The following is a 26,636-nucleotide window of genomic DNA, read 5'->3' on the forward strand; positions in this document are numbered from 1 at the left end:
GGGACTACTTCAAGTTTTTAGAAATGCCCCAATACACAAATATCTGATTAGACTGAAACCACCTATAAACTACAATCCATTATGTTTTACTCAAAATAATTGTGTGCTATTCTTATCTTGACTTGTCCATCTTGATGGTGCGCATGGCCAATTTAGAGTTACACTGGACTTGGGTAATAGTAAACACTGTATCAACAGTTAACACAATCTGTGATGCTTTTCTTTTTTTGGAAAAACCTATGGCAGATGCACCTGGAGACAAATTTTTCAATAGGCTCCTCACGGCACTGGAGGATGCCACGTATTACATACAGAAGTAAAGGCGGTAGCTGCAAAGCATGTTCCCTAACATATTCATAACAGTGTACTATACCTTTCCCAGAGGCTTCCTTAGAAAGCAAAGTTTTGTTTTTTAATCCATGAATAAATGACCAAGAGATTATAAAGAATGCTGTGTTTTGGAGGTGAGACGTGACAATGTCAATAAATGTGGAAAGTAAAATTTCCCAACATTTCCATAAAGGTTTCTCTAGTGTACTATAAATAAGACTTATCTCTATACTTGTCCTTTAGGAACTCTGTTTCTAAAACAAGAGTTATCTTGGGAATCCCCTTTGTTCATTAGATAAAAATGATGTGACAGAAACAATTCTTAGGCATATTTCACTTCTCTTTAAAAAATTCTTTTAAAAGTCTAATATATTCTTAAGTGTTCACATTTGCACAACAGAAACAACTTTTATTTAACAGAATGTATTACTCTTGAAATGGTTGTTAAATTTGGCCAAAGCTCTTAAGTAATTTTGTAGCATCCTACACTCTGAATTCCGCAACTCAGTTTAATCTTCAGACACCCACTTGTTCCAGTCAGTGAAACAGAAAATTCTATTTATCAAAAACACAGTTTCCTGTTTAAAATGAGCACCCTCTTTGATATCATTTATTAAAAGCTACTTATGTCCCATTACAAGCTGCTATATTTGGCATTTATTGAAACTACCAGTAAACTCCAATATCATTATGATTTAGAAAACTTCAACATTTTTGGTATGTGGCAGAGTTCCAAACAGTTTGACCTTGCAATGTGAATGCTCTGTAAACCACAGCAGTGGCTTCTAGGGGAGCTGCTGAGCAGCTGTCATGTTTCCCAACAGAACAGGGTGTAACATTCTTCTGCTTACCATGTTTATTTAATGGCACACTCTAACTCTCAGGGCATGCAGTCTGCTGAAAACATCAACCATTATCATTGATTGCTGTGTACCCTTCGCTATACAGTTAAAAAACATTTAAACCTATTTGACTCTTTTGACAATAAATAAAACACATTATTTTATACTATTTGGGTCAAATTAATTTTATTATGCTCCATGATGAATTGCCACCAGTGCAACATCCTATTCACTATACATTTCAAAAAAAGAATTCACATACTAAACAAAATTTCAGTTGTTTGAAAATGAAATGATTGAAAGTCTTTATGAATCTCATACATACAATATGTGGCTAGCTGAAATTGTCTATCACGTAGCATTTAGATATAAAAAGCCTCATGCTAGTTTGTTAAATGCAAAGGCTACCAGACGACCATTTAGCTGGAGAATATACAGGAGGCTTTCAGACAACGCACAGGTATAGTGCTGCTCACAGTGCAGGATGGTAGAGGACTGAAACATGCAACCTTACGCCTTACTTGGTAAAGCAGATTTAGTCTTCATGCCTGGACTGAACTCCACAGCTGCTGTGTTTCAACCGATAGTAATTTAGACTTTTTGCAACAACAACCAATGTCTTTTTTTTCTTTAAGAAAAAAAGAGTAAACCAATTACCTTTGGCAAATTATATGTCCATTTTACATGTTTAAAATTGTGCTTCGAATTCAAAGAATGGATACTCTCTGCTGAGAGAAGCTCCTGATAAATATTTATTACCACCAAAGTTAGCTGGAAAATCTAGGATTTATTGGCCAAAAGTCTTTTAAGAGAGATCTTAAACTGGCCTTACCCTGAAGACATTTCTAGGAAATTTAAAATGTTTTTTATATTGTCAAAAAGAAAAAAAAAATTTTAATTAACATTACTTGAAATAAGTATAATATCCCATTTAACTTTTGTACAAATTCCTGATTTTATTGGTTAGTAGTTGTCCAGCCTCATCTGCACCAGATTCACTGAGCTCAAGCCACAATAAAAATGATAGTAAGTAGAAAAAGGTTTCTAGCAGCAGAGGGCACTGTTGTTGCAAGAAACAAAAAGTCTAGAATCTTTCCCATGTGCTTAAATTACTCTTGCAAGAAAGATAACATTCTTTGAATAACTTAACTGTTTTACTGCACCACTTACTGCTTTCAGCAACAAAACCTTTTAAATTATTTCTTATGATAACTAGATGCATGATCACTAGAGATTATGTAATAAATGGTTAAAATTCAAGCCATATCTTGCAGGTCCAGCCTGTCAAGATCTGCCAATACTAGATTTTGGTCGGTACAATTCTAGATAGCGTAATTTTTAGTTGGATATTGTGACTATAGTAATGAAATACATTTGGAACTACATTATGCATATGACTCAATGTGAGAAAAATATGTGTCTGTATTTAAATCAGATAATTTTCTACCTAAAATTTAAAGTAGGTAGGTATGACAATTAGCATTATAAATATGAAACAACCACCTTTAGGCAGATTAGTGTACTGTAGAGAGGCAAAGAAACCCTACTTTTAACACACCATTTAGTATGCATAACAAATGTGCAGGTTGTAAAGTTTTATCTTTAAAAAAAAATCTATCATTCAGTTATGTGTTTCAAGAAATTTGACATTGGGACCACCAATCTTAAGAAAAATGTAACCCTTCACATGCTATTTGACAAAAACCCTCAAAAATTATCAAAATAAATGCATGTTAGGTTCTGTGCTTTGATGCATATCTTTGCCAACTAGATTAGATTTTTATGGTTGGTATTTCTGAATACCTCAATCCACACAAAGTGCAAAATAAAAATGCTAAAATTCCACAGTATTTTAGTACTATTCTGATTTGTACAGTATTTTTAACCAATTATTGGAGTAATCATATTATTTCAGTTCATGTAGAATGAAAACTACTCCCTAAATCCCCCAAACTCCAACTTAAATTTTGTTTCAGAGTAATACCAAAAAAATTTTCACAAATTTGGCCAAAAAGAGCCTGCCACATTTGCTACAGCATAAAAATAACCTCAGTCAATAACAAGTATGTAAGGGCTCCTTATGATCCCAGTCTGCAAATACCACTCCTATACCAATAACAGGCAGTATTGCTGTAAGAGGTGTGTTACTCATCTTCCCCACTAGTATCTCTGTAGTGATTTTACGTAGAGCATATTGCTAAAATTTGAGAAACTGCATCGGTGTAGTGATATCTACAGAACTGTGCAATGTATCAGCTTCAACATTCATATGTAGTGTTGTATTCAAAATAAAGGGGCTAAAGAAACTAAGGTTTGCATCACTTAAAAAAGAATGTAGTGCTATACTAGATTTTCTTTTTTTAAGAAAATTTAGGTACAGAAAAAGTAGGGTATGAAAATAGTGTTTTCCTTCTGGCATTATAAGTAAATTACATTAAGGTTTTTGTCAGTCTCACATATAGTATTTAAACTCCCTTGTTGATGGAATGAAAAATATTCACAAATCAAGTGAGCATCCTGGTGTAAACTTGCACACAATAACAGGGAGTAGCTTTGTAGAGGATTACGACAAACCTTTACAGATTAAATGAGGTATTGCACAGATTAAAAAAAAGCAAAAAAGGCAACAAAAATATACAGCAAATTGGTAGAACATTTACATGATAATTTTACAGAATCCACAGACAGAAAGTAGAGTTTAGTATTTCACCTTAAAAATATATATATATATATAATATATAGATCAGTCTTCCCACTCATCATCATCCTCAAAATCTTCTTCATCATCTTCATCTTCATCTTCATCTAGAAGAAAATAATCGAGACAATTAAAACATATGCATAAATAAAATGACATTACATAATTCTTGGGTGGTTTCTCCAATTATTTAACTCCTGAAACACAGATAATGTGACTCCCAGAAGAATCCAGTTACTAAAACAGTTTAAAGTGAATCTAAAGAAAAATATTTATAGAGTATGATAGTAAACTAAAGATTATAACAGGGCTCAGAAGACAACGGTTCTAGTTCCTTAACATCTATGTGACAAATTTCAACCTGTTAATGTATAAAATCACATCTGGGTTGACCTGTCACAAATCCAACTGCCTTCTTGTACTCTTCACGTGGATTCTCAAACTCAAAACTTCTAACTTTTATTTCCTTCCCCAATCTTCTTTTCCTGCTCCATCCTGGTCTGCTCCATTTCAATAAATGGCATCACCATCCTGTCACATCATCAGGCCAAAAACCTAGAAATTATTACTACTTCCTCCTTTTTCACGATCCAATTATCAACCCTGCTCTTTTTCACCTCTTTCACTGCTACTCTCCACACCACCATCACATCCTGCCTGGATTATTGTAACTCTAGAGTCTATCTGACTCAGAGCAAATGGAGTGATATTATTTAAATTCCAAGTTTAAAAAATATGTTGCTACCCTTCTTAAAAGTCCTCCTGTGGCTACCACTGCTATTTGAATGACGTCTGACGTTATCTCCCTCCACAAGATCCTACATGATTTGCCCAGATATAGTCTCTCCCTCTCCCCAAACTTTTCTCATAATGCACTCTCCATTCAAGTCACTCTCTCTAGTAAGATGGTTTCCTTTCTGTCCCTTAAACTTACCAATCTTATTCTGGCTTTAGAACTTCTGCAGTAGCTATTTCTTTTGTTAAACTGAATCTTTTCATCATTTAGGAACCATTCAAAAACTACTTCCTCAGAGAGGCCTTTCCTGACCATCATATGTAAAGTACAGCCCTTCCCCACAATCAGTAACTGCCTATCCCATTTTATTTTCCTCATATCACTTACTAACATCTAAAATTATTATACTTTATCTATTAAGTTCCATGACAGCGGGTACCTTGCCTATCTTATTTTTCACTGTATCCTCAACACCAAAACAGCGCTACGCATCAGTTGTTCAATAAATATTTGTTGAAGGAATATTTAGATGTCATCAGATTTTATAAGCATACTTCTATATTATACTGACTTTCCATATTTAACCTCTTTATATACCTACATAAAAAATATGTATAAATATATATGCTATATATAAATATATATACATTTATATATCTATACATACAGGACCCATGAAGGCCAAGTATATAAAGTGAGACAGTAGCTGAGTAATGTACTTGGTAATGATAAAGAGCCAGTAAGACTGTGTGACATATGTGTGGGTTACATGTACAGAACACAGAACCATCTTTTTCTTCTATTTTTCTCCATATAAAATTGATTGTGTGAAGGTAGTATTTGAAGTAGTACTGGAGTTGTAGTATTAGAACTTGAATAACAGAAGCCTGAGAGAGGCAACGTTATTTTCTCTTAGCCCTAAACTAAGTTGTTACTTTTACAACAATAATAATTATTTATTTATTTAAGTCTGATGGTCAGCTCTAAATTGTTACAGAATTTATTTGGAAAGGAGTTCAACTGACTTCATGTTAATTTTTGTGTTTACTTTCTAGCAAGGGAAATAATTTGCTACTAGCTTATGCTAGACATGCTTCACAAAATTTATCTGGATGAAAAGCATCAAAGACACCCAACTATGCTGGCATTACAGAGTGACAAAAGACAGAAACTTATCAGTATCTATGGTGAAGAGGAAGATGTAGCCAATAATTCCATCATAAGGTACTACCACAGAAATACTAATGGTTAAAAGAAATGGGTCTGAAAATAAGTAAAAACCATCCTATATTTTCATTATATTAGCATGACTATTATATATTATTAAAAAAAAAAAACAAAACGTATTGTAGGGAAATAATTAGCAGAACTCACAGATACCAGCATAGAATAAATGCATTTTCAGAATCATGTATCTCACAGAAGCCTTACATTTCTTATGAATGAATGAAGACCTTTCTTTATCTCTTCCTAGCAAACAACCTCGAAACAAAAGCTTGAGATTTTTAATCTCATTCCTGTGACATTCTATGACATAAAAAATTCAGGCAGTTTACCTCATCTGTGAGGATTAGGGCTAAGAATTTAGGCAATTTTCACTGTTTTTAGAGTTTGCTAAAGAAGACTATACCATAGATATAACCTTAACTTTAAATACCATGTGTCTACGTATATCCTACTGACGTGTAATTTAACAATTCAGACCTCTCCTGTGACTTCCAGACTCATAACCAAATGCCTACTCCAGATCTATAGTTGAATTAACAGGTATCTCAAATTTAATATGTAAAACCAAACTCCTAATCTTCCCTTTCAAACTTTTTCTTCCTAAGTCTTTCCCCTTTCCAGTTGTTCAAGTCAAAAACCTTGGAGTTATCTTGCACTCTTATTTTTCTTCAACTTTCATTTTCAAACCATCAGCAAACCCAGTGATCTCCACATTCAAAATATAACTAATATTTAACCACTTCTCATTGGTGCTATAAACCTGGTTCAAGTCTCCATGATCTCTTGCTTGGATCATTACTATACCTCTGCTAAAAACCCTCCAATGGCTTCCCATCACATTCAGAATAAAAGCTAGTGTACTTCAAGGGGTCTCCAATGACTTCTTGTATTTCATTCCTTACTATTCTTTCCCTCCCTCTCTTGCAAGCTCCCTGATCTCCTCATTGTTTCTCAACCTAACAGACTTTATATTTTCTGTTCTTTCCATCGGATACACTTTCCCTAGTTTTCTACATGGTTCACTTCCTGAACTGCTGGTCTTTTCTTAAATGTCACCTCAGTTAGGCTTTATCGTCCCTTATCATTCTTTATCATTTCAAAATGAACCTCTCTCTCTCTCTCAACAGCCTGCTCCCTATTTCTCTTTTCTGTTAGACTTTTGTCCTTAGTTCATGTCACCATTTAACATACTATACATTTTTCTAGTTTGTTTACTGCTTGTCTCTCTCTCTCTCATTAGACCTAATGCATGTCGATGAAGGAAGGGACTTCTGTTGTTTTGTCAAAATTTTATTACTATTCCACAATAAATATTTATCTCTATCTCTGTAATGGAACAAATATGCCTATTTAAGGAAAATAAACATTGCTCAAGGATCTTAAGACATGCACATCCTTACAGAGAAACAAAAGGAAGATAACATTTATTGAGCACCTACCATGTGCTAGGCAATCTGCTGATTAGTGATATACTGTTTAATTCTCACATCTATATGCTTTGTGAATTCTCTGAATGTAACAAACAAGAAACTGAGGCTCAGAGATTAAATAAATCTAAGAAGAAGAAAGGTCTGTTTCTAGCACATTATGTTAGAGAAGCTATTTAGCAAACCTTAACCACTCCAATCAGCAAAACTCATATTCTTGTCCTTTCTTTAAAGCAATATTCATTTATATGGTGGTATGTATATGTTTAACAATAACCTCAGAATAGGTACTGGTTTATTCAAATCAACCTTTTAGAAAATGATAAAGGTTTAAAAAAGGTCAGTATTCTTTAGCAAACTCTAGAAACAGTAAAAATTACTTAAAATTCTTAGTCCTAATCCTCACAGATGAGGTAAATAGCCTGATTTATTATTATTTTTATTAATATTTAATTAATTTTTTTTTTTTGAGACGAAGTTTTGCTCTTGTTGCCCAGGCTGGAGTGCAATGGTGCGATCCTGGCTCATCGTGACCTCCACCTCCTGGGTTCAAGTGATTCTCCTGCCTCAGACTCCCGAGTAGCTGGAATTACAGGCATGTGCCACCACGCCGGCTAATTTTTTTGTATTTTTAGTAGAGACGGAATTTCTCCATGTTGGCTGGGCTGGTCTTGAACTCCCAACCTCAGGTGATCCACCCGTCTCGGCCTCCCAAACTGCTGGGATTACAGGCATGAGTCACTGCACCCAGCCCTGAATCTTTTATGTCACAGTAATAAGATCCAAAAAGCTCAAGCTTTGTTTAGAGGTTGTTTGCTAGGAAGTCTATCAGCATTTCCTGATATAGGAAACAAAACGGTCAATATTCCCAAAGCTGTTCTTTCAATTTATGGCTATGGCTGTGGTGGTGTTGCATTGGTAAGTCTCAGACTAGTCACAGAGGCAACAACTTTTTAAAATACACCCTAGAGCCCATATCAGTAGTTACTCAATTAGCAGAGAGAAAGCTAGCAAAGACAGTCATAAAATAAAAATAACAGAATGTCATTCAAATTTATTAAACACACACACACTCTGTCTCACTCTCTCTCTCTCTCTCTACCTGAAGAATGAATGGCTTTGCTCCTTTTCTGCATCACTTCCATTAATGCACCCACAATTCCTGAAGTGGGTGCAGGTGTTGGTGGTGTAGACTCTGGGCCATCAGACACCTTGGAAAAGAAAGTTAGCAAAACTCAGTAATAAATCTTTAGCAAAGAATCTTTGTCTCCAGAAAGTCCTACTTTCTTAGAATGACTTATTATCGTAAAAGACAAAAAAGATATTAAACTGGCAAGTCCAGGACAAGATTAATTAAATTAACAAGAAACAAACTGCTGCCTTAAAGATATTATTCAAAAATATTTCCTTTCCATCTTAATGTATAAGCCAACAATACATTTCTAAATCTATGTTTATATTCAGATAACAAACCCTCTCCTGAATAGTACTTGCTGGGTTACTTCTGTTTATTCCAGCACACACAGACTTAGACGATCAACTTTAAAGCTATTATCAAGGGACTTCAAGTTATAAACAGAGGGTAATATTTAGACTCAAGTTGTTACGTGGGAAGCACACTGAAGATATTGAAAAACAACTGTAGAAACTTATGTTTGCCTACAAAAATTCAGCTTTACACCTTTATGTTATATTTATACCTTCAAAATGAACCTCTTTTCTCATAGTATATAATTTCTTTTTAAGGAGATGAGTTGAACAACTTTCAAAATGTACCTGCCTCACTAGGCAAGTAACAATCCCTAACTGAAGTACTTCCATCTGTGCCAAAGTGCATTCAGGAAAAAAAAAAAATTATCACTAAAGATGAAACAGCACAGCTGTACTAAATATTACTTATGTTTTAATACATATATATATATAAAATATATATATTTTTGAAATTCTTAATCATTTCCCAAAGACAATTATTTTATTAAGACAAACTTCCCATTTTTGATCTGTATAATTCTTCCTCTAATGCTTTTTCTTCCTGGAGTAAACACCTTTTTTAAAAAAAATTCACAGCGGTTCCCCCTAAGATACAGATTCATTCCTTAGTATTTTGGCTTTAAACATTATGTATTAATTATTTCCAGTATAGAAGTACCACAAATGAAAAAAGATAACAGAGAGTTTCAGAGCTTTGTATTTCTGTACAAGGCTCTCAGAGGTACAACAGCAGTAGGGACATTTAGACTACCTTTAAGCAATGTGATAATGTAAAGTAGAGAGCACAAAGCAGAAGTGAGCACACTGTCATCAAACACATTTTTTGAAGTGCTTACTTGAACAAGGTACTATTTGAGGTACTGAAACCATGCAATTCAAAATATATGTGAGTATTGAATACTTCCTACTAGCTCTGTAAAGTAAATCCATGGTTTTATGTTAATCATATTCATCACAGAATAAACTGATGATTTACTCAAAAAATTTAAAGAAACACAGCCATAGAAATTTCAACCACAAAATGGTCTTTTTTAAAAAAATAACAAACTCAGATTACATATATAACATGCCAATAGTTCACTGACTATGCACTCTATGATTGCAATAAATGCAATCAAAAGGAAAGTGATTATTTAGGATAAAAATGGCCCCCATTCAACACTTAGAATAGAAAATATTTTTCTTTCTAAAAGGTACTTACACATCAATTAACGGGTTTTTCTTTTTGGAAAGAAAGGGAGCGTTGGGATGGGAGAAAGTTATGGAGAAAGTAAATAGAAAATTTAACTCTAACTTTTTAAAATAAATGAGGATACAACTTTATTCATTAAAAATTTAAAATCACCTTATTATAGCTAAATGAGAGAAAGAAACAAAAGTTGGTTTGTGAAAAGGAAATAGAAAAGGGAAAACAAAAAGGTAGGTTAGGAGTGGGAGTTACGGGAATGAGAGTGACACAGGAACTAGCAGAGATTCCAAGGCAAAAGCTGGGCTGTGGTCATTTTGACGTTAATTCTCCCCACTAAACACTCTTTAAAGTTCTTCAACTGCTTCTGACAGATCTTTAATCTGATCTAAACGGGGAAAGAGAATAGAGATGATTGCTCATAGGTTTAAGTGTCATCCTGAATACATATAAAGAAAAGAGTTAGATATATTTTAAAGATCAGAGTCTTCTTAAATCTATGCTAATGTTTACACGTTTTCATTCAATTAGTTGTGCTTCCTATCTATTACTCTCCTTTTAGACAAAGTTTCTGAGATCTAGAAAGCTACTTTAATTCCTATACTGGGAAATAATTTTCAATTAAAACATCCTCTGTCGTCTCCGTTTACTTCACAGAAAAAAAAACCTATCATCCATGACCTGCCTGAAGTCCTGGAGAACGTGTTATAAAAGGCTCCAAAAGACGTATGTAAATGTAGACAGGTCAGGCTCAAGGATAGGAGTAAGCAAACTACAGCCCATGGGCCAAATCCAGTCTGTTCTTGTATTTTTTTTTAAAAACTATCTAAAAACTAAGCTTGATTTTTACATTTTTAAATGGCTGATAGAAAATAAGAGTATTTTTGATATGTGAAAGTTATATAAAATTCAAATTTCAGTGTCCAAATACAGTTTTATAGAACACGAGCATGACCATTCATTTATGTATTATCTGTAGTGCTTCTGTGGTAAAACAGCAGAGCTGAGTGGTCACAACAAGAGGCCATATTGCCTATATAAGCCTAAAATTTTACTACCTGATCCTTTATGGAAAAATGTTTGCTTAACTCTAAGATTAAATGACCTGTAAGATTAAATGATTACCTCATCCAAATCAGATAATCCTAAATTTATTTGCCATCACTGTCAGAAATTCTATTACAACTCTTTCAATTTTTTTGAGTCTGATTCTCTACTAATCTAAATTTTAGAACATGAAAACTCTGGAACATGATTTAATTTTCATAAAGCTACTGGTTTAGATTTCCTAAGGAAATTGGTTTCAAGTAGGGCTATTTTTAATTCTCATAGCTTAATAAGGATTTTTCTTTAAAGTGTCTTTTATTTGAAAGTAAAGTCTAGAACAAGGAATTGCAAACATACTGTAAAATTCCATTCATATGAAGTTCTAGAACAGGTAAAACTAATCTACGGTGATTAGATCAGTGATTGTTTATGGAAAAATTAACTGGGAAGAGGTATGCAAAACCTTTGGGGTGACAGAAATGCCCTACATTTGCATATAGAGATAGGGGTTACATGGCTATAGAGATGTATCAAAGCTGAATTAAAACTTGTGCATGTCATTGCATGTAAAAGTATTTTTAAATTTATAGGGTTAAGAATGAATTAGCAAGAGAAAAAAAAGAACGAATACACTTTTCAAAAATGTCTTTCAATAAATTACTTTAAAATTTCATCATGATAGAGGATCTAAAATGAAAAAAAAAAGCTTACTTACAGACTTTAGTTGGATACCCTGTCGTATCTGGTCTAACAGTGCATCTCGTCCAGAGCAGGACACTGGCCGACTGTTCTGCTCCACTTTTTTTAGCTGAGCACCCTCTCTAATTTGATCTAAAAGAGCTGCTTTGTTTCCTGCAGTAGTTGGAACCTGATGGTCCCCGTCAGAAGGCAGGCCAGTGGGGGGCGGTGGCCCAGGTGGAGGCGGAGGTGGAGGCGGTGGGGGTGGTGCCACTGGCCCTACCCCCAACACAGATGGAGGTGGTGGTGGAGGCCCTGAAGGTGCTGAGGAGGGAAGGGCTGGAGGTGGAGGAGGGTACATCCTATTTGGCGGTGGTGGAGGGACTGCTACACTTGGCCTGGAAGGAGGCGGTGGTGGAGGTGCAGCTGTGGGAGCTCTTGAAGGTGGTGGGGGAGGAGCGCCTCTTCCCCTGGCAGGAGGAGGAGGAGGACCTGAGTTGTGTGGAGGGGGAGGAGGAGGAGGTGGCCCTCCCCTTGATGGTGGTGGAGGTGGTGGTGCTGAAATGCAAACAAAAAAACAGAAGGCATGCTTTTTTCTTTTCATAAACATCATATTGAAAAGTAATTCATTTTAACATGTATAAAAATCAAATATCAAAAAAGGGCCTCATCTTTGCATTTTATTTTACAAAGATACCTGAGCACAGATGATATCTCACAAATTTTTTTGAGAATTGTCAGCCTAAAGATCACTTTCTTATTGGTTCTTAAAAAAATATGAGCTAAAACAGAATAGTTCACTTTTTAGGAATTAGTACAGTTCCGAAAGTAAGGGGAATAAATTTCTACTTTACAAAATAATAACAAAATATACCAATGAAATTAAACATTTTGTTAATTAGCATTATTTTACATTTTAATAAAAATAAATGAATACCTTCCCTCTTTAAAAAAGAATCAAGTACACTTATTTTTTTTAAATAAAATCAATTCACATTCAGAATTACAGTGTAGTATAGCTTAACAGAATTCATTCACATTAATCTGCGCTAAAGCCCAAATATAATGCTTTCCTTTGAAAATGTAAGCCTTTGTCATCTAATTTACATTTGTACTTTCATAGTATAATGTCTGTATCTCTAAAAATAGTCTACAATTCTAGTAATGGCATTATGGGAGGCTGGTTGCTTCGCTGAAATGCTCAATTACTTATTCCAGAGATATAAACTAACGGGTTATTAACAAATTAACTGAGAATTTCTATACACTGCAAAATTGAAGTTATTAACAAAAATTACTATTATTCTAGCAGTCAGGATATTAGCATTCTTATTCTACATCAGTAAAAATGAAAGATATAACATGGCTGAGCATGGTGGCTCATGCCTGTAATCCTAGCACTTTGGGAGAGCAAAGCGGGAGGATCACTTGAGGCCAAGAGTTTGAGACCAACCTGGCTGACATGGAAAAACCCCGTTTCTATTAAAACTATAAAAATTAGCAGGGTGTAGTGGTGCATGCCTGTAATCCCAGCTACCTGGGTGGCTGAGGCATGAGACTCCTTTATATCTAAATATACTGAGACCAGTACTGGCATAATGTTTATGAACTATATGAATGAATCAATCAATCAATCAATCAAAGTTGAAATGAACACTGGCAGTGACAAAGACACAAGTAAACCGAATGCCTAATCTAAAATGACTGTTAAGTTCTTCAGAAGAATGTTTTAACAGGAGCTTTTGCTTGATTACACTATTATGAGTATGCAAAAGCTAGGAAGAAGGAAAGAAAGCAGTCCTAAATGAACAAGGTAGCAAAGAGATGACTGTTACATTGGAAAATTTAGAGTATTTTATCTGCATTTTACTGTGCTAATTATTAAGACAAAACTAAAATACAAGGTCCTTTAAAAGAAATATCAAATCTTAAAAGGTTATAAATTGTGCTCTCAGGTACAAAAGAACATTTTATACTTTATCCAAGAAAAAGGATTTGTATTTCAAAATTAATAGAAAGTTTACATTATTTATATTCTGAAAATATATTACTAATTAGAAAGTGATTATATTTAAATTACTACTTCTGAATTACAATAAAATCTGGCGATTTATATGACTTCTTAAGTAAAACATTTAGGCAACTATAAGTTTTTACTTTAAAATAGAATAGCTGGAAGATTTTGTATGGATTTTTATGAATAAAGACTTAATAAACAAAATCTTGTAAAGTTTTTAGTTATAATAAAATAATGTTAAGACGTAGTATGATGGGCCACATTTGTTGTCCAGAAACTTCAACACTCTGCTCAAGGAAGAGTTCACATGTATGAATGTACCTGTTTTCCATGAAACTGACCTCAAAAGATTAAAACAAAACAGAACGCTGAATAGAGATAAAAGTTACCTTGCCTTCGCAGTTCATTTTTAACAGCTTCAACACCTCCTGTTTTTTCAATAAAGTCATATATAACTTTTGATGTTTCTCTGTCTTTAAGCTGTGCCTCTGAGATTCCACACATATCAAAAAGATTCTTCAATTCTGGATCCAAATTATTCAGCTACAAAACAAAGTAACTGCTAACTATAAAAATTAATCCCAATTAAAAAAAAAACACATTAATTTTAAGGCTCATCTGTGTCCTTCTGAAATTATTTTGCCTTTTTAAACTTTTAACATGCTTATATTACTTACATGCTAACTAAACGATTTTACTTAAAAAAAACTGAACAGATAGATTTCCTATTTTCTTCTTCTTCTTTTTTGTTCCCTGCCTTCAAAAAGAGGGCATCTCATCTAGATTTCTATTAGCCTATTCATGATTCAGACATCTCCAATGCTCATGTGATCTACCTTGTCCTAAGTATGTATGTAAAACCAGGAATACACAGACAAAAAAAGTAAATTAATTTGAAAATCTGAATCTTCCTGTAATCCCAAGCATAATGCCCAGCACAAAGAGGTGCTCAGTATGTTTGTAGAGTTAACATTGCAGCTATGACAAAAATAACCAAAAAGATTCTTTACTCCAATCATAAATAATACCTCTTTAAAATAACGTATCCAAACGCTGATTAATTTTTGCCAGCAATTTCACAGTGCTACAAAACAATGGCAAAACTGCCAAAAAGAACAGGAGAATGAAAAGATCTAGAGAATTCAACAACTGAATATTCAGATACTACTTTTTAGTAATTTGGTATACATTCCCCTGAAATTATCACTTGGCAGAAATGATTTTCTTCTCTTGGCTTTCAAAGCACAAGGATTTTATTTATACAGCATATAAAGCCAAGGTACACAAACCTTGGTCTAAGTCTTTAGCAACTTAGTCATGAATGACGGAACAATAATATGGTTTTAAACCTTAGTCGCATACGTACATAAAACACAAGCACATTCAAACAGATACTAGACACCACAAAAATGAATTTAAAAAAATCTAAAATAGGCCAATACATTTCCACAGAGCTATAATGTACATGATTTGAAAACATACTTACATCAAAGCCTGTATTTGGATCCCAACCAACATGTCCAATGTGCCTAAAGTAGAAAATAGAAAAAAAACCAGAAAAAAACAAAATGCATAAAGGGCATTATAAACACAATATATATGAAATCCAGTCAACATTTGGCTTTGAATTTTTGGCCTGAACTAATAGTTCTCACAGACATAACCATATTATGATAAAAACTATGTACAAAGAGTCAGAAGAACAGGATTCTAGCCCTGACTCTGCTACTAACTGAAACTTAAAATTTTTGTACAATCTCTCTCAGCATCTATTTACTTAACTGTCAAATTAGCGTAAGAGTCCAAGCATTATATATATGACCGGATAGGGTTTCATAATGAGCTAATAAAATAATGCATATGAAAATGTTTGAAATATGTTATATAAATACCAAATGTTTTTACTGGCCCTAGGCAGTATCCGTACACAATTCCTAAATGCTATTTTTAGAACAAAGCGAGAAATCGTTTTTATGTTCAATAATTAGTTGAAGAAGCAACTTTATCTTATTTTTCTTTTCTCATAGTTGAAAAAGTAAATAAACTGTAAGATTCCAAGAACATCTATTGAGCAGCTGCCTTAAAAAAAAAAAACTCCAATAAAGTGCATAGTTAAAACAGTATCCAAGTGATGAATGTACACACCCTCCCAAAAAGAAAAGAAAATTTTCTAACAAGTTAAAAATCAAGAACAGCAATGAATAAATCAAAAGTGAAGATAAAAACAACAAAAGAACTGTCTTACTGGAAATTGCTTGGTGTTCCTATATCTGCCTTGGTTAATCTCTTCTTTTTAGCTTTTCCTTTTTTCTTTTCTTTGGTATGGGAGATGTTGTTGACTTGTGGACCATAAAATCTATTTGTTGTGATTTCTGGATTTTTTATGTCGACTGTAGCCATGGGTAGATTAGGACCTGCAAATAAAACCAAATTATGTAGAAAGGATATAATTTAACAATGATATAAAATCATAATTTACAATTTAAATTTTTTTTCTGAAATAGGATCACTTCATTATAAATTATTTATATTTTAAACTTCTATATTTTTCCATAAAGTGCTGCCTAAATTTCTAAAATCTGTAAGTTCTTAAAGACATTAGTGTAGATGCACTATTTCAAAGCAAACTTACATTTTTATAACATTAAATTTCATAAAGAATATGAACTTCCAGCTAGAATTTAAATATAATTAGTCTAATCTCTTAAATTTTGATTATGATAGCCTCATACCCAACACATTGCTCAATGGTAAAGTGAAACGTATCTTATAACAAGGATAAAGAAAGTAAAGTAAGTGTCTATTTTGTTTTAAATTTAACAAAGAAATATAGGCTTAACTCTTTGTTTCAACTCTGTTAGTCAAGAGGAAAAAGGATACTTAAAATTATTACTACCATTTGTTCCAAAACTGACATACCTAAGTCAAATGATCTTTTCCCCACCAGTACGCATACACCTTCACTATCAGAAGTATAGAATTCAAAAACTTAAAATGCAAAAATTCTTAAAGCACTCATCTTGTGCAAGAATCAACAGTAAAAATATCAAAGGCATCTTTCCATATTATTAACAGTATCTTCAGAAGTGGTACTAAATGTAGCACAAAACTTGTCTTACAATTCAAAATAAAATTCTTGATCTTAAAAGTATGAAAGTTTGAATGTGAAGCATTCAACTGAAAAATTTCTTAAAAATTCAACTAAAGGGCAACGCATGTTCCTTAGAGATCCTATTTTTATATGTTTCTCTGACAAATCCTCCTATGAGGCCAAGTTCCTCTGAGGTGACTACATTAACGACCACTTCCAAAACATATGAAATACTATCATCGTTGTGTAGAAAATAATTTAACACAGCACACTTGAGACTGCTCTTCTTAGAAAGGACCACTTGCAAGGTTGGCCCTCAGTTGACCATTTGGGAAGTTGGATTTCAAGAGGGTTTCCACTATTCCCTGATAAGGTGGGCTTTTTGTGTCTAAATTGTTTGTGCTAACATTGCAGTTTATGTTGAACATCTACTTTCCTTCTGGGAGTCTGGAATCTTGGTAAGTGCAAGGCAGGGGAGACCTATGTAACCAGCCCCCAACAAAAACCCTGAGCACCAAGTCTCAAGCTTTTCCTTTAGACAACATTTCACATGTTGTCACAATTCATTATTGGAGGAATTAGGTGCAACCTTTATGACTCCACTGGGAGAACTCTTGGAAACTAGTGTGTGGTTTTTTTATGAACTTCATCCCACGTATCTTTTCCTTTGCGGATTTTGTTTTTTATGTGTTTTCACTGTAATAAATGTTTGCCATGAGTATATTTATATATTGAGTCCTGTAAATCCTTCTGGTGAATCGCCACCTCTGAGGATAGTCTTGAGGATCCCCAACATAATCAATAAATGGCAAATAGAAATCTCAAGGATAATTTATATTAGGTGATTCTTAAAATCCAATTTGACTGTAATTCTTTAATTATGCCCCAAACCACCAATGTATCCTACTTACTAAAATTATCTGGGGAAAAAAAAAAAAGAAGTTTATTTACATGGGTAAATTGTATATACCCTATTTTCTCCCAACTCTACTATTAAAGATAAAACAAAGCTAAAACAAATTTATGAAAGCCATGTCACCTTATCAAAAAAGTAAATAGTCTAGAAAGGTATATTTTTAATATCACCAAAATTCAACTATTTTCCCTTAATATTCAAATCCTATTTATATATAGTATGTTAATAATCCTAAAGTTTTAGTTACAATTTTATTCAAAAATTCCATAGGAAGTTGCTGATATTGATAAGGAATAATTTTTGGAAAAAATGAGAGCTAGTGAATAATATGCATAAAACCATTAAAAGCTTTTTCAGTGCCCAGGAATAATCTGAAAAATAACTAGATCAGTAAGTAAAGGTGAGTTAAGCAGTACAGAATGACCTGAAAGGCTTATTAGGAATATAGGATATGAATTTTCAAATTTGCTCAGGCATCAGATTTTGGCATTTACACAGTTGTACAAAATAAGGACTTACTGAGAATACCCAGAATGTGGGGGCTAGAGGGTTGAATTGGGATTACACTCAGACCTTCACAGACTTACCTGGTGGTCTGCTTTCACTTCTCATTCTTCCCTTTCTGCCCTCTCGCTTATCTTTACCAGTCAGTATCAGCAACACCATCCACAATAAGGATGCTACAAATTACTTTTAGCTTCTTATCTTTATATCTTAATAAAATTTAAGAATTAAGACAAAATTAGGAGTATCAGAATTAGGTACTCCCTGGCCAGGCACAGTGGCTCATGCCTATAATCAACACTTTGGGAGGCCAAGGCAGGCGGATCACGAGGTCAGGAGTTCCAGACCAGCCTGGCCAATATGGTGAAACCCCGTCTCTAATAAAATACAAAAATTAGCTGGGCGTGATGGTACGCGCCTATAATCCCATCTATTCAGGAGGCTGAGGCAGGAGAATCACTTGAACCTGGGAGGCTGAGATTGCGCCACTGACTCCAGCCTGGGTGACAGAGCAAGACTCTGTCTCAAAAAAGAAAAAAAAAAAAAAAAAAAAGATTTAGGCACTCTCTTTATTCATATGACTTTTCCTGAACTAAGTATTCAAACAGCAACTACAATCAGACTCACCAGTAAAATATAAAAACAGAAAACAACAAAAATATTTTCTGCCACTTTAGCTTATGTAAAAGCCATCTATTATACTATAGATGATTAGCAATGGAAACAGAGTTGGATAAAGTTAAGTTTAATGATTTAAATTATCCAAGCTAGTACATTTTTGGAAAATCAGTTTCTTATAACCTTGATTTATAACTCACTAGAGAAAGTAATTCAGCTGTCTCTGAAGAAGATTCAAGAATGAAGATAGGAACAAAATATAAGTGATATGGGAAACGAATAACAATGTTTAACTCATACTGTAATCAGACTGTGTGTTTTCCCTCTTCCTCTACCCAAAAATCAGGTATGGATATATTATTATGCATCAACATTATCTCTTTAAGTCACTATAAATGAATTTCGTTAGTAGTAGTTAAAACATTATTTTAAGTAAGCCTATAAAGAAAAATCCATATAATGGAGATATATAGAAACTTAGTATTAGATGGGAAATTAAGAGTTTCTTTTCAAAATCACCTTTCATTTTATTAATGAAAATGAAGGACAGTAAGAGTCAGGGGATCTTTATAAAGTCACACGATTAGTGACAGAAGCAAACATGTACTCTGGTATCTTGGTTCCTAGTCCACTACCCTTCCAATTAACTATTTTACCTCTTTTATTTTTGAGATGGAGTCTCGCTCTCTCACCCAGGCTGGAGTGCAATGGCGCCATCTCGGCTCACTGCAACCTCCACCTCCTGGGTTCAAGCGATTCTCCTGCCTCAGCTTTCCGGATAGCTGGGACTACAGGTGCATGCCACCAAGCCTGGCTAATGTTTTGTATTTTTAGTAGAGATGGGGTTTCATTGTATTAGCTAGGATGGTCTTGATCTCCTGACCTTGTGATCCACCTGCCTCGGCCTCCCCAAGTGTTGGGATTACATGTGTGAGCCATCGTGCCTGGCCAACTATTCTACCTCTTACACAAAAGTCGAACTACAAGGTGGATGACATTGCTAATTTTACAAATGCCATAATACATTCTTTGTTTACCAATTTATCAGTTTTCTTGGTCTATAGTCCAACAATTCATTATTCAATAAATATGTACTAACAACTCACAGAATTTAGAAAAAAATGGAATTCTACACATTCAAGAGGTTAGGTACTTGGTTATTTCTGTTGACAATGGTTATTTACTACTTTAGGGTTTGAAGATGTTAGGAAATAAGTTTAAAATGGTATTCTAAAGCCAAATTAAATACCTGTTTCAAGTGACACACTAAAAAAAGTGAATACCTGTTTAAGGTATAGAGTCATTTTTAAAATAATGTAAAGTATATGAAAGATTTAGTAACAGAAATATGTACTCAAGTCATTTCTAGTAAAGTTTATTCCATTTATGAAATTACACTCATCCTAAGAACTACTATGTAAACATATAATGAAGGGGGGCTGTTTTCCTTCTTTTTTCAAAAAACAAACGACAAATTATCTCCTGATTAAGGACAACTGTTGCAGGAAAATGTTTTTAAATGTTCTTGTGAACAGACATGTCTAATTTTAAATCTAAAAGAACTCAAGTTTCCCATTAATTACATAAAAAGCAAAGAACCTCATCAAGGTATAAAACAGTAGAAAAACAGGTGGCCTAGAGGCCTCTGATGTCAAGCAGTCACGAAGCTGGGAACAAATCATTGGAAAGCATATATGCTAAATGTGAAATTGACCAATAAAAAAATTAGGAGTGAGGAAGATACTGAATTGCATTTTAGGAATGTATGTAAATTCCACAGAAAGTATCTTTTTAATAATTAAAATTTGAAAAGGTGTGGTAAACTGATAATCTAATCTAAGTAAGGATCTGAGACAAAGCACCTGCATGGCTACTGGAGGACATGGTACAGGGGCCCACTGCCACCTAGTGGTAGTGCACCAAATACAGTCAAGTAATAATGCTGCCTCGTCTCCACTTAAGAGGTGAAAGCAAGGTAGTTGAAAGCAAAGCAGTTTTAAAATATTACAACTTGTATTGATAATTATTTATTTCATTTTTTATTGTGTATTAATATATTAATTCCATATTATATGTATATTTTATAAGTATACAAGTATGGGCAACACATGCTGTATAATTTTGCCCTTTAACAACACTATTAAAAAAAAACCCCATCCACTTATTTGATAAAAGAAGTCTGAAACCACTGAGCCAAATGATTAAAACTAAAGATTAAAAACCAACAGCCAACTCAGAGAAAGAAACTACATTTAATTCTAAGTGGGTCTCTTAGTAGGGATAATAAAATTATGAAACACCACTGTTACATAAAGAGTTTTCAAATTCTATCTATTCATGGAAACTAGGTGCCTCTTCAGAAATTCATTTTATAAATATTCACCCCTCCATATTCACAGTTCCATGTCCATGCATTCCACATCCATGGATTCGACCAACTGTGGATTAAAAATAAAAATGGATGGGTCCATCTGTTCCGAGCATGTACAGACTATTCTTGCTATTATTTCCTAGACAATACAGTATAACAACTATTTACCCAGCACTGCTTCTCAGCCTTTTGGCTAAGATCAAATGTACCTAGCATTTACATTGTATTAGGTTTTATGAGTACTCTAAGGAGGATTTAAAGCATATAGGAGAATCTGTGGTTATATGCAAATACTATGTCATTTTGTATCACAGACTTGAGTACCAATGAAGTTTCCTATCCATGGGGGGATCCTGGAACTGATCCAACATGGATATATGTATTTACAACTTTAATTATATTGTTTCTACAGCATCTACACTTTAAAATCTGGGGTTACTTTACCCAAAGTGTTTCCATGGCACCACTAGAAAGTCTTCTCCATTGGTACTCAATACTGTATATACTCTCCAAACTCAAAATAATGTAACAAATTCAGAAAGGTTGAAATACTAGACTTATATCAAGGAAAATTTCCAATACTACATTGAAAGTTCACAGATGAGCAACTTGTAACTCAGCTGCTTCTGTTTCTTTTGCCTCTGCCAAGTACTAGCTTATATATTCTGAGACATGATATTTACCCTGTGTCTCAGTTTTGCCTTCAAAATCATTTGGACATAACATAGTGGTTAAGGGGCCAGGCTCTAGAGTCAAATCATCTGATGTTGAATCTTGCTTCACTACTTACTAGTTATGAGACCTTGAGCAAGTTACCTATCTGTGCCTCAGTTTCCTTATCTATAAAAGAGATAACAGGAGCTACTTCAGAAGGTTGCTGAACAGTGCCTGGCAGATAGTAAAAGATCATTAAATACTAGTTGCTATTATTATAGTTGTCATCATCTTCATCAGAATAACGAGTATTTATTAAGCACTATGCTAAGCTTTGATTACTTCAATCCCTGTAACAGCCCTAAAAAGTATTAATGTTTCTATTCAAAAGAGAAAGCGAAACTATACAATATTTGTTACCTGTTAAGCACTACTGAAGGTAGTCAGGCATTTAAAAAATTAATAAGGTAAATAACCCAGAATTTAGTACAGCAAAATTTGATTCATGTTTCTGTATCAGGAAAAGAAATGTAAGGACAAAATCAAAAAGCAACATACCTGTTTAAAAGAAACAAACCCCAACAATCACCAATAGCTGTCAGATATTAAGAACTTTGTATTATGTAAGTTTTCCTTGAATAATCATTCTAGGTTCTGATAAAAGGATTTGAGATGTGATTTTAAAAAGAAGCAGCCATTTTCTCTATCATAATAAAGGGTCCTGGAGAATGGTTCTTTACCTTCACAGAGTCAGGGACCTCATTTAAACAGATGAAAGCCATGGATCCTCTCTCTCCAGAGAAAAGAACATATTTAGCACATATTTCAGGGACTTTATGAAGTCTAGGGTAAGAATTTCTACTCCTGGACTTTATCTTTTACTGCTTTTACTCTCTGGTATTTAATATTTTTTAAAAAATGAATTCATAATACTTCAAGTTGTCATTATCAAATTAAAGAGCATTATATGAAGCTAAATTAGTTCTAAATACACCATAACAGTAGGTGTTCATTCTGAAAGGGGCTTCATGTAACACATAACCAGTGTGAAATAATACTTTGAAATAAGAATGAAAGATAAATGTTAAAGTAGGAAATTAACAAATATGCTAGACAAAATTTACTGCCTCTAGGAAAAATGTTAAGGCTAGATTGTATACTCAGTCAACTGTGAATCCAGAATTAAGATATAAGTATTAGTGATCTCCACACTATGTATTCTTTCTTCATGTCAGAAAAATATCGAAGAATATTGTTTCCTAAGTCTCATCTGTCAGTCATTAATGAAAAAGAACACAATAAACCGTATAATTTGATCATAGGTACTAAATATTACTTATTAATGTATGGTACATGTTTTCACAAGGATTAAGATGCAATAGATACTAAATATTACTAATGTATGGTACACGTTTCCACAAGGATTAAACTGTCATCTAAAATCTTAAACGATTAATAATTGTCAAAAAGCTTACCATTTGGGGGATCTCGTCTTTTCTCTGTTAGAAAATAAATTAGAAGAATATTATTAAATATATGTAAGACAACATCAACATAAAAAAATTAATTCACTAAACTGTCTTATTCCTAAATTGATGTATGTGTGACTAAGGAAGATTTTTCAGAAGACCCGACATTTAAGCAGAGATCTAAATAAAATAAGGAAGGGAACAATATATTCAAAGGCTCCAAGGAGGGTGCAACATGAAAGAACATCATGAAGGCTGAACTGTAGTGAGCAAAAGGCACAGTGAAAGGAAACAAGTCAGAAGGAAAGAACAGGACTAGATCATGTAGGATTCCGTAGGCCATGGTTAAGGACTATAGATTATATGTGTATATGATAGGAAGCTCTTACAGAATTTTAAATAGAGAAAGTGATATAACCTAATCTACAAGTTTACTCTGGCTACTGTATAGAAAAGTGATAGTAAAAAGGATTGAGTAGCAGCAGGGAGACTAGTCAGAGAGCTAGTGTAGCAGTCCAACTGACAGATCATGGCTGCCTGGATTAGAATGGTAGCAGCAGAAATGGTAAGAAATAGTCAGACAGGACAAGTTTTTGAAGGCAGAGCCAATCTGATAGGACTCTGATAGGATTTATGAGGGACCATGGTGAGCCTGAGGGATAAGATGGAACAAATGCCTTTTGCTGAAACAAGGAAGATTAGTAGAAGAACAGGAACAGGTCTGAGTGGGGCTAGGGTTCGGGATACAGGACATGGATCAAATATTCTGCTCAGACGTGTTAAGTCTAAAGGCTATTGTGTCACTTAACTTGAGTAGACAGAGTCTGAAGCTCAGGGAAGATGTGTCAGTACTGAAGACAAAACTTTGAGAGTCATCAGCATACAGTTTTTAGAACCATAGGACTGGATGAAAGCACATGTTCATTCTCCTGAAACTGATCTGCTTAAGATGATTTTGGAAAGGTTCCCCTTTCCTAGTCACCCTTCTCCACTTTACAAGAGAAAGGCCTGGTACACTGTTGTCGAACAATAGTTCTATACCAATTAATTTAAAGCTTTATACTATCCTGCATTGTTCTGTAATTGTTTTATATGTGTTACACAATAAACAGGTTCCTTATGGGTTTTATAGTATATAGTATTAGGAACAAAATAGAGAGACAAGGCAATGTTTATAGATCTTGTTAGCAACTCTGCTTATTTGCTTCTAAGTTTACCTAAAGTCTTTGTTTACAAAGTATAAAATACTTTTAAAACTCAACAAACAATGCTAACACAAATGCAAAATTAAAAGACAATACATATGACATTTTATCAACAAAAAATGTTATTGGAATGGGTCCTTCAGTAAATCTAAAAAAAACAGTTCTCAAGAAAAATATTATTTTAAGGTAAAGACCACCAAATTTTTTTGTAAATAGTAAATATTTTAGGTAATAAATAGTTTAGGCTTTGAGGACCACATAATCACTGTCATCACTATTGAACTGTGTTGTGGCAAAAAAGTAGCCAAACACAACATGTAAACCAATGAATATAGCTAAGTTTCAGTAAACTTTTATTTACAAAAACAGGAAGTGGCCCACACTTGTCCCATGAGCATTAGTTTGCTGGTCCAATTTAAGTAATTAAAAAAAGGGTTACCAGATTTCCTTTGTCGGCGGCCCAACAGGTCTGTAACTGCTTTTCGGAATTTTTTTGCTTCTTCTTCATTGGCAAAATTAAGAGCAACTTGACAAGTCTGAAATATTTTCATCATAAAGCAGAAACAACAGAATCATGCTTTATATAACAGCTTTATATCATAAAAACAATGAGCAAAAGAAGTATATTTCTAAAGAATGAAAGGTTAATTTTACTAGCAGATAAGACATTATTTCACCTTCAGCAAAAAAAAAAAAAAACAGTAAATTGAATTTGATCTTTCAATAAGGCTCTATAAATAATTTGGATTAGAAAAGGCAAGCAATGAAAAAAGATGGTAATAAAGAAAAATATGACTTACATCTCCAGCAAAGGTATGAAAATATCCTCTAGGACTATTATATACAAAGTTATTGTATAGCTCTTGTTCCCACAATAGTTTCCCATCCTAGAAAAAAGTCAAAAATTAAAATAAGAACTACCAAAACATAATCTCTAGGAATAAAACAAAGCAGATGACTCATATTAAGATAACTGTTTATATTAAAAATAACTTTTACACGCACACATGCAACATATTTATAATATATAAATAGTGTCACATAATCTAATCAGTAATTTCTTAAAACTGTAAACACTGGATAACGTGTCTTTCATAAAACCTACATATCAAGTCAGTTTAATTCAGCTAAGATATAATCTCCCTAGCCAACCATTTCCAAATTCAGTTACTTGGTCAAATACATAACCAGAATAATTACTAGGTCATCAATGTTACATAGAAGGAATAGGACACTTTTGTACATGAACTGATTATCAAAGCACAGTTCTACCAGCAATATTTAGACAATGTACTATCAAACACTGCAGGAATACTTTATGATCTTTTCCTCTATTTTATAGATGTGGGAGGGTCAAATATACCTTCCTTGTACTGCTCATTAACCATCTTCAAATTCTTAACTTTTGCAGAGTACCTTTCTAATTACATACTGGTATAAGTAGTATTAATCATGATGCAGAAAGAGACTGATAATTAAAATGTATCAAGGTTAAACTATGGATAAGAGTACCATGATGACTGCCATATCTATTGTCATAGTATAAAAAATAGGTTTAACCTTAATACCAAAGGTGAAGAATCATGAACGTTCAGCAATTGGAAATAAGTGGTTAGAGAAACATAGTCATTGCCCTATTCAGAAATGCAAGGTTCTACCCAGACCACAATTTAAAAATATGTACAATACACTGTTCACCCATGATAACCACTGCAATGGAATTCCTTTCTTCTTAGTGTAGTATGCATAAGCCATTTCTAAACAGTGCTTCTCAACAGTTATGAGAAATATGTCAAAGCACTTGGGGGTTTCTTTCAAATTATGTATGTGTTCCCCACCCTCCAGAATCACTGCCATAGTAAGCCACTGCTAGTGACAGAAGCATGTCATATCTCTCAGCTGTCTTGGAAGCAGACTTTAAGAAGCACTAATTTAGCCTGGGACTGGTGGCTCAGGCCTGTAATCCCAGCACTTTGGGAGCCTGAGGCAGGAGGATCACTTGAGTCCAGGAGTTTGAAACCAGCCTGGGGCAAAACAGCAGAACCCATCTCTACAAAAAAATACAAAAATTAGCCAGGTGTGGTGGCATGTGCCTGTAGTCACAGCTACTCAGGAGGCTGAGGTGGGAA

At 33.8% G+C, this 26,636-nt stretch overlaps 1 protein-coding gene across 1 annotated transcript in view; it reads right to left on the reverse strand.

The window, feature by feature from the left end:
* Positions 1-1,346: 1,346 nt before the first annotated feature.
* WASL (WASP like actin nucleation promoting factor) overlaps positions 1,347-26,636 on the reverse strand; it is a 66,404-nt gene continuing 41,114 nt past the window's right edge. Inside the window, 9 exon segments of the mRNA NM_001266797.1 lie at positions 1,347-3,977; positions 8,363-8,471; positions 11,700-12,220; positions 14,069-14,222; positions 15,166-15,208; positions 15,925-16,093; positions 23,309-23,332; positions 24,947-25,043; positions 25,308-25,394. Of these exon segments, the coding sequence (NP_001253726.1) occupies positions 3,916-3,977; positions 8,363-8,471; positions 11,700-12,220; positions 14,069-14,222; positions 15,166-15,208; positions 15,925-16,093; positions 23,309-23,332; positions 24,947-25,043; positions 25,308-25,394 (1,266 nt within the window). The 3' untranslated portion in view covers positions 1,347-3,915.

This window comes from Macaca mulatta, chromosome 3, assembly GCF_049350105.2.
Source record: "Macaca mulatta isolate MMU2019108-1 chromosome 3, T2T-MMU8v2.0, whole genome shotgun sequence".
NCBI lineage: Eukaryota > Metazoa > Chordata > Mammalia > Primates > Cercopithecidae > Macaca > Macaca mulatta.